Source organism: Papilio polytes, unplaced genomic scaffold, assembly GCF_000836215.1.
Source record: "Papilio polytes unplaced genomic scaffold, Ppol_1.0 DF822067.1, whole genome shotgun sequence".
NCBI lineage: Eukaryota > Metazoa > Arthropoda > Insecta > Lepidoptera > Papilionidae > Papilio > Papilio polytes.
This window is the reverse complement of record NW_013527137.1, coordinates 6,062,689-6,070,576: the sequence shown is the minus strand read 5'-3', so window position 1 is coordinate 6,070,576 and position 7,888 is coordinate 6,062,689. Positions and strand designations below refer to the sequence as shown.

General features: G+C 32.3%; 5 protein-coding genes across 5 annotated transcripts in view; 2 read left to right on the top strand and 3 right to left on the bottom strand.

Annotated features, from left to right (window-relative positions):
• Window positions 1-2,231, bottom strand: part of LOC106106898 (RING finger protein unkempt) — a 3,853-nt gene extending 1,622 nt beyond the window's left edge. Inside the window, exons 1-5 of the mRNA XM_013287557.1 lie at window positions 1,804-2,231; window positions 1,490-1,699; window positions 600-883; window positions 284-384; window positions 4-115 (exon numbers count right to left, since the gene is read on the bottom strand). Coding sequence (XP_013143011.1) covers window positions 4-115; window positions 284-384; window positions 600-883; window positions 1,490-1,699; window positions 1,804-1,862 — 766 coding nt within the window. The 5' untranslated portion in view covers window positions 1,863-2,231. The remainder of the gene's footprint in view (window positions 1-3; window positions 116-283; window positions 385-599; window positions 884-1,489; window positions 1,700-1,803) is intronic.
• Window positions 2,232-2,747: 516 nt separating this feature from the next.
• Window positions 2,748-3,877, top strand: LOC106107247 (histone H3.3). Its single transcript, XM_013288018.1, has 3 exons — window positions 2,748-2,858; window positions 3,023-3,310; window positions 3,387-3,877. Exons 2-3 carry the CDS (start codon window positions 3,029-3,031, stop codon window positions 3,513-3,515), a joined length of 411 nt encoding a protein of 136 aa, XP_013143472.1. The 5' UTR covers window positions 2,748-2,858; window positions 3,023-3,028; the 3' UTR covers window positions 3,516-3,877.
• A 171-nt stretch (window positions 3,878-4,048) lies between these two features.
• On the bottom strand, window positions 4,049-5,473 carry LOC106107249. Its single transcript, XM_013288020.1, has 2 exons — window positions 5,328-5,473; window positions 4,049-4,577 (listed from the first exon to the last, which is right to left on the bottom strand). The coding sequence occupies exons 1-2, from the start codon at window positions 5,351-5,353 to the stop codon at window positions 4,181-4,183; spliced, it is 423 nt and encodes a 140-aa protein (XP_013143474.1). The 5' UTR covers window positions 5,354-5,473; the 3' UTR covers window positions 4,049-4,180.
• Window positions 5,474-5,600: 127 nt separating this feature from the next.
• Window positions 5,601-7,173, bottom strand: LOC106107245. The gene is made up of 4 exons (XM_013288017.1): window positions 7,044-7,173; window positions 6,605-6,807; window positions 5,840-6,102; window positions 5,601-5,689 (listed from the first exon to the last, which is right to left on the bottom strand). Exons 1-4 carry the CDS (start codon window positions 7,147-7,149, stop codon window positions 5,632-5,634), a joined length of 630 nt encoding a protein of 209 aa, XP_013143471.1. The 5' UTR covers window positions 7,150-7,173; the 3' UTR covers window positions 5,601-5,631.
• A 298-nt stretch (window positions 7,174-7,471) lies between these two features.
• LOC106107248 (UPF0193 protein EVG1 homolog) overlaps window positions 7,472-7,888 on the top strand; it is a 2,008-nt gene continuing 1,591 nt past the window's right edge. Inside the window, exons 1-2 of the mRNA XM_013288019.1 lie at window positions 7,472-7,704; window positions 7,808-7,888. The exon at window positions 7,808-7,888 is cut by the window's right edge and continues 64 nt beyond it. Coding sequence (XP_013143473.1) covers window positions 7,581-7,704; window positions 7,808-7,888 — 205 coding nt within the window. The 5' untranslated portion in view covers window positions 7,472-7,580. The remainder of the gene's footprint in view (window positions 7,705-7,807) is intronic.

The window sequence follows — 7,888 nt, the reverse complement described above, 5'->3', positions numbered from 1 at the left end:
AGCCACAGCCGTCCCCCACCTCGCAGTTGCTGGGCTCGCCCCACTCCTCCGCGTGCTTCACGCTGGGGCACGGCGTGCTGCGGTACTTGTACTTCCGCGGTGACCTACGCTTATCCTAACATACAATAATTCATTTAAAAAAAATACTCAAAACATAGATTCAAAACAAATTTGTAGTCTAAAATAAGTTTTTTACATTTTTTAAATGAACTACATGGAATGTCCACATGTACACTACTAAAACTTAGGAAAAGTTCTACTAAAGTAAACAAATATGACTCACTTTACTATTGTGATACTGCGGGCAGGCATACCCTTGTCTACATAGTCTAGGCGGTCTTTTACATGGCTCTGTTTTATATGATGACAATACATAATTTGTATCTGAAATAAGATAGGAAACATAGTAAAAATTCTTACACCTATATCCAATGATATATGATAAACAAAAAAGAATAAATTATAAATAGTATAGAACTTTATAACAATACACAAGAGGTACTTTTATTGAAATTAGCAACAGACATGACTTGTCTAAAAAACAATAACTAAAATACATAGTACATATAAAATCACACTTTTTAATTGCTTTTACAAACCTTGCCATTTTGGATCTTCATTCATTAAATTCCGTTCTCTATCGAGTGCATTTGGAGCCGCTGCATCTCCATCGGCACCATCAGGATTCTCTAAAGCTTGAAGTTCCCTAACATCAAGGACCGGGGGGCGCAAATCTGGTGCGCCATGCGCAAACGCACAATGTGCACCATTCTTGGTGCACAGTCCACGAGCATCTGTATCATGGACGCACATACATGTCTTGTAATACCGTAGATGGTAACGCCTTTCCGTGTCACCCGCTGTTCTATGAAGATATGGACACCTTGGAAAAAAAAAATTAATAAATGTTACTAATATAAAAACAAAAGTTGAGATAGATGGATGGATGTTTGTTAGCATATGCTATCTAGATGTAGACGATAGTCTGGAAGAACACATAGGCTACATAATTTTTTTTTTTAATCACTCATGGATGAAGTTATTGAATTGTTTACTAGTAAATATAAATATATTGCTTAAATACCAAATATTTGTTATTATTCTTTAACATTTTACATAGAAACAAGACAATAATCATCATGATTCTTATTGGAATAATAGTTATAGCAACTTTTTATTAACTATTATTCATTATACTTAAAAATATTTGAAATCCAAATTCCATGTCAAAGTTTATTAATAAATTTCTAAACGATAAGATCTTTGAAATTGATTGAAACTGTTCCTTATTCTTAAAAAGTTCGATACTAACATTTTAGCTCAGGATTTTAACAGAAATAAAAACATAGAATTTGTACAATTTTATTGTTAAGAATGGATATTCAAATTTCAATCCAACAGAAAAACAATTCAACAAGAACTTATAAGAAACATAATGCTCCTATAGTAAGGGGAAAAGGAAGCGGTACAACAAAGACAAGGCACTCACTCATCGCCGTCTTCGCAAATGCCCGAAGTCTCGTTGTATTTGGCACAATAATTGTCAGCGCTATAATTAAATGATCCGTCTCTTTTTCTAACAGGTCTTCTTCTTCTCTGATTATTAAAATGCCAATGAAAACATGTAAAAGGTCTATGTTGTGTACATTTATGTTGTAGAAATGATGGACACTGCTCCACTCGGAATTCCTTCAAATATCTGCAACACGACATCACTGAACTTAGTATATTGTATACGCCGATAAACTATACCTTTCGCGGATTCACTTTCGATAAAAAACTATAAAATAAATAACTATTTACTTATAATGGTTTGGTTTTTCTGTTTGAGCTGTCAACAAAGGCTTAGATTCCGACGGCATTTTGGTGAACTATTATGTATTGCGCCTCTCGCGTCGCGCAGGGCACGCTCACCGATGACCAATTAAAATTCAATATATACGATCACGTGATACTCTGTATTTTAGAAAGCTATTAATTGTAAATAATAAATTAACTGTATAAAATTTCCTTCTGGTGAAGCAAACATTTTAATTTTAAATGACCTTGAACTTAAAGTATTTCGTTATCTCAAACAAGCTACAATGCACAAGATATAAAAAAATACCTACAAATGTAATCAACATTGACAGAAATGTCACGTCTCATGTTTTCCTTTTATCTCTTTTTGTTGCGTTTAAAATTTCGTGAGAAAGACTAAGACAAAAAATAGGTCGCTCGATCAATTTTTTGTTTAGAAAGTAGGTATCATAACAAAAGAAACAAGTAAAAACATAGGGACATGGTCCCTTTCTGTTTTTACTATGTTTTTATAAGAAAATTTTCAGCATAGAACTTAATAGAAAAGAAACAGAGTAAGATTAGTTGCAGTAATGTGTAATTAAAAAGAAAAAGATAGACGAACTTTACGATTTATTGTGCAGTTTCTAAATTAACATCTAAAAACCTTTGTTCTTGTTTAAGAAATAAGAAAAATACTTTCCTATTTTCATTTTCAGAAAAATTAGATTAAGAGTTTTGTTTTTCTAAAGATATTTTATTTTTCTTTTGAATATTTAAATTGGCCCTGATGTTATTATCTATGAACTCCAACATTTTTTTATCCTCCAACACTGATATTGTCCAATGGAATAAGAATATTTCAATCCGTTAAAAACTTTGACCAATCGCAAAGCTTACTTTTACAACCAATGGTAACATTGGAAATGCCACTTAGCGAACCAATCACGGCTTAGAAAATTGGCGTCGCTCTTCGCCCGCCATTCTCTCGACGCCATCTTTAGCATATGATCATTGTTGTGACCCTCGTCTTAAATTTCATATAAATATATTTATAATTGTACTTTTTCTATAAAAAGGTGTGTAAAAAAGTGTTAAATATCATAAGCTACGTTTATAATATTGAAATTTTGCTTAACTTCACCTTGATTCGCAAATGTGAAAATTTCAAAATATTAGCTATTTGTGCAATGTTTTATTGTTAATGGAAATCGTTGAAAGTCAGTTTTATTTCTTTTTTTAGTGAAACATGGCTCGTACCAAGCAGACCGCTCGTAAATCCACAGGAGGTAAAGCACCTCGCAAACAATTGGCTACTAAAGCCGCGCGAAAATCGGCGCCCAGCACTGGTGGTGTTAAGAAACCTCACCGTTATCGCCCGGGTACAGTGGCCCTCCGAGAAATTCGTCGTTACCAGAAATCCACTGAATTGCTCATCCGTAAACTGCCGTTCCAGCGTCTCGTAAGAGAAATTGCTCAAGATTTTAAGACTGATCTTCGTTTCCAGTCCGCCGCCATTGGAGCTTTGCAGGTGGGATTTTTAACAAACGAGCTTTATGTGAAAATGTTTTGTTAGATGGTAACTAATGTAAGGAATGTTTTTTCAGGAAGCGAGTGAGGCATACTTGGTGGGTTTGTTTGAAGACACCAACTTGTGCGCCATCCACGCCAAGCGTGTCACCATCATGCCCAAGGATATTCAACTGGCGCGACGAATCCGCGGAGAACGCGCTTAAACTTTTATTATAATGTACCTTATAAATTATTTGTAATTCAATTAGATATAAATTCTAACATTGTTTAACATTTCACATTTAATTCATTTAAGTCTCATCATTATCGTAAGGAGGAAGAACTGATTTTTTATAATTATGTTCTTATTTATAAGTTTTTTGCATTGGATGTTCGTGTGGCATAACTATCCATTATGCAGATGTCGACATTAAAGCAGTATAATTCTTAGTGACTTTTGGTATTTCTAAGTAGTATAATAATAGACAATATTGGACACAAGTATGTGACCATTATGTACTTGCTTAATTGCACTAATGTAAACTTATAATGAGAAATTGGTGTTAATAAATTTAATTAGGACTTATACTTTGTTTTAATTATTCTTAAGTATTGCACTATTTTATCTACTTAATCTATAATTGATAAATAATCTAAAAGGAAATCTAAAATATTAAAAACAAACTAATTTATCATTATTTTTATTTAAATCTTATCACCTCCTAGATGAAGATTTGGATGCAAAATAAAAAGACAATTTCAAATAAATATTTACTGAGTGAAATAATCTTAACTGTTTATCTAACTAGCTTTATAACATTTTTTAAATATTAGTCAGTTTTCTTTCGTACTGAGTTACATTACAAATGTTTATTTTATAAAATCAAACTTATTCTACTGTATTTGCTTTCATGTTTTCTTCCTCTTCAATTTCTTTCAGCCTTCTTTCGATATCTGCAACACTTTTGCCATGTTCCTTGTTATGTTTATAAGATAACAGTAATTGTGTTTTCTCCAAACCTTGAATTCTTTCATAAAGCGTTTTACTAAATTCAAGATCCACATCATTCTCTTCTCTCAATAAACAGAAATAAAGCAGGAATATGGCAACACTGCCCACTACACAATAAGGTTGGTACCATGGGATATCTATCTTGACATTTTTAATTGGCTTTATGGTTTTTTTCGCTGCAGCACCACTTGTAGAAAACTTAATAGGCTCATTTTCATTTATTTCCACATTACGGCTTGAGAAAGCTCTCCCATTATGTCGTCTAAAGCAGCTTCTAATGAAATACAAAGGAAATTATATTTAAAACCAAATCAAATTCATAAGGCCAATAAAAATTTAAGATATTCATACAAATTTATAAACTCGGACATAGTAAATTTAACCATAACCATAAGGTTTATGTTCTAATTCCTTAATACTATACAAGACTTGTTGTCTTGTTAGTCTTAAGCACAAAATAATAAAAAAAAATTAGTTTCTTAGAAACCTTTGTGATTTTAGTATACCAATAATTAAAATATTTGACTCATGCAATTGATTGAATGTCTTCATTCAAATTATATGTATGAGTCATATTAAGTATTGTGCAACTAAGTGATAAATCTTTGTTTTCCTCAAATCATTAGCAAGGAATTCCAGTTCAGATTACATGGAATTTTTAATAAAAACATTTTGATTGTTTTCGAAAAATGTATATCACTGCTGATAAAATTTGTAATGTGCCAGCATATTGTAGGTACTTTTTAGATATTGAATGTGATCTAAAGGGTGTATATGAAAGATGGTGTGCATTAAAATTATATAACAGAGGCAGAACATAAGATTTGAGTACAGATTAATTGGAATACGTTCCCCGCATTCGTTGTTATATAAAGGCCGGTGTAGTCTATGTTATTACCAATACTTAGCATAGTAGCGCTATTGACTCATAAAATTTCAGGTCCTTGAATAACTTAAAATTACCTACAAAAATATCCAATATAATTATTTACAGTATTACAAATAGATTCCTACTGACCCATACCTTACTAAAAACAAGCTTCTGTTCATTTTTGTGCGTTAAATATGTTTAATGAGGTGTTGAAAACGTTGAATCTTTATGTAAATACAGATATATTTCTAAACATAATTGGTGTCTGCCAGGTTGACATTTACCAGATGGTTTTGACACTGACAGTACGGGCGAGCTAAAGCAAAGAGTAAAGGCGTAGAGTACAGTAGCCTATATTACAATAATTAAATAATAATATGCCCAATTTGAAATTATTTATTTATTCAGCAAAAATATGCACGATGAGAGACACGTATAAAAACGAATTAATTAACTTTTAGTTACTACGAAGACTTGCAATCTTTTCAAGCGAAAATTCCAGCGCATTTTTTAGCCTGAAAGAACAAAAAATACGTTAAAAACCTGCTTACAATATTCCTTGCAGTAGAAAGATGTTATAGAGCTTCGATGTTTTAAATTCACCGAAGTTGGAGAAGTTGAAAAACTCTACACTACAATAAATTTATCGATTCTTGTTAGAATACCTAACAAATTCGTGTCCTGTTTGTGGTTCATTTAACAGTCGATCCCTTTCTATTATTGCGTTTTGTTTTCTTTGCGTTGCTTCTTTAAGTATTCTTTCAAACTGACATTCTTCTTTAACGGGGAGTGTTTTAACTACTTTTGGCAAAGTAACGACTGATTTCGGTTTCATAAGAAGTGCCATAACATCATAATTATCGGACGCATTCTGCACAGCATTGCATAGAGATGACCGTATACTCCATACACCCGCAATGCTTTCGTCCTGACCACATTAAAAGGCTGATTAAATAGTCAAAATGAATTGCATAAGAATTAGTGCACATAAATAAGTAGGAATGATATTAGAATAAGGAACGGGAAAAATATGAGAGAAATAAGAGCGTCGGTGGCTCAGTGGTTTGAACACTTGACTTGTAATCTACAGGTCTTGGGTTCGAATCCCGCCGTGTACCAATGTGATTTTCGATTTTTCGAATTTTCATATGTACATAATTTACCCGACGTTCTTACGGTGAAGGAAAACATCGTGATGCAACCTGCACATATCGGTGAAGAAATTCAAAAATATGTGTGAAGTCAACCAACCCGCACTTGGCCAGCGTGGTTGACTATGGCCTAGTCACCCATTATTAGGGTAGGCTCCGAGCCCCTCGGTGGGGACGTATAGTGAGCTGGTGATGATGTGATGATGAAAAATATGATTCCAAATCCTAAAAAAAATATTGTTCGTATCTTAGTACTAAAACAGCTTATATGTAAAATACCGATTTTTGCCTTAATGCATCCAACTCTTTCTTTTTAGCTTTAATTTGGGCTAATAAAGCATCACGACGTATTTTGACTAATTCTAGCTGGCCACGAAGTTTGTTAATTTTTTTAGTCAATTCTAGTTGATCTCTTCCAGATTTTTCTATGCCAGTCAACGTCTCTTGTATATTTCTGTTTAGCGAATTGATTGTTGATTCCACTGTAAATTATTAATTTTAACATCAGAAACGCTTATTGTTTAATATTACGTAATGTTTTGTATTGCCAAAAGTTGGTGCCATGCCGTATCTCTTGACAGTAATTATAAATAATGAAAACGAAATAAAATGACTATCTTCAGTATTAGGACAATAAAAACAATTGCTGACAAGTTAAACCCAACTGGTATCTAGTACCAAATTACTTAATGATACGAATAGGTATGAATTGTCTTACAATCACGATTTTCCCTTAATTTAATTTCAGCGTTTTGTTCTTGAAGTTTAATTTCCTCAATAGTTGCAGCAAGGGACTTCTCCATTTTATTAATACAGTTAAACATTAATTTAACGTGAAAATTAATCGACTTTTGTTTTTTTCTACTGTCGCAAAAAATGAACCTGAAAATTAAAAGTAAACTTTTTTAAAACAAAAGTTGGAAGAATACGAAAGGCACAGAAAACAAACGTTTATTTAAAACAATAATTTAGAAACACCTAGTGTTAATAATTTGTTTGCTATATTTCATTGTTCAATATTTTATTTTCAATATTAAAAGTAATGAAATAAAAAATTAAATGAATGAAAAAAAAATATGTTTTTAGCATTTCTGCGTAAAATAAAACTATTGTTACCGTTTCCATGCAACTGTTATAACGTTGCCGGGGAAATTTAAAAAGTCACATACTTACGTTGAACATAGTGTTTCATTAAATGTTCAGCATTAATTTAAATTGAATATTGTAATGAAATTATTACAGTATTTATAATAAGATGGAAAAGCCAGATGCAAATGGTTATGTTAATATCACTTGGCCGAGTAAAAATATTCCCCACGGCGGTATATTTCACACAAGAGTTCAGGACTTCTCGCCTGCTCAAAAATCGTTCTTAAAAGGTAACAAAAGAGCATCGGAAACGATGTTATTGTTAATGTGATGCAAATATATCTTAATTTAGCACCGAATTTGTTGAGTTTAGCGACGAAATATTATTTCCAGTGTTGTTAGATGAATCAAAGTTTACAATCGCTCAGCGTCGTAAGACCGCATTCACTTTACGTCAAGATGACCCTCGCAAAG

Bases quoted from the DNA above. Each gene is read 5' to 3' on its own strand.
- LOC106107245 (XM_013288017.1), bottom strand. From the start codon at position 7,149: ATGTTTAACTGTATTAATAAAATGGAGAAGTCCCTTGCTGCAACTATT. The intron at 6,103-6,604 runs GTATTTTACATA...TAATGTGGTCAG, and splicing joins ATGCATTAAGGCAAAAATCG to GACGAAAGCATTGCGGGTGT. The intron at 5,690-5,839 runs GTATTCTAACAA...TTGTTCTTTCAG, and splicing joins ACAGGACACGAATTTGTTAG to GCTAAAAAATGCGCTGGAAT.
- LOC106107249 (XM_013288020.1), bottom strand. From the start codon at position 5,353: ATGAACAGAAGCTTGTTTTTAGTAAG. The intron at 4,578-5,327 runs GTATGGGTCAGT...GTATTTCATTAG, and splicing joins AGAAGCTTGTTTTTAGTAAG to AAGCTGCTTTAGACGACATA.
- LOC106107247 (XM_013288018.1), top strand. From the start codon at position 3,029: ATGGCTCGTACCAAGCAGACCGCTCGTAAATCCACAGGAGGTAAAGCA. The intron at 3,311-3,386 runs GTGGGATTTTTA...ATGTTTTTTCAG, and splicing joins CCGCCATTGGAGCTTTGCAG to GAAGCGAGTGAGGCATACTT.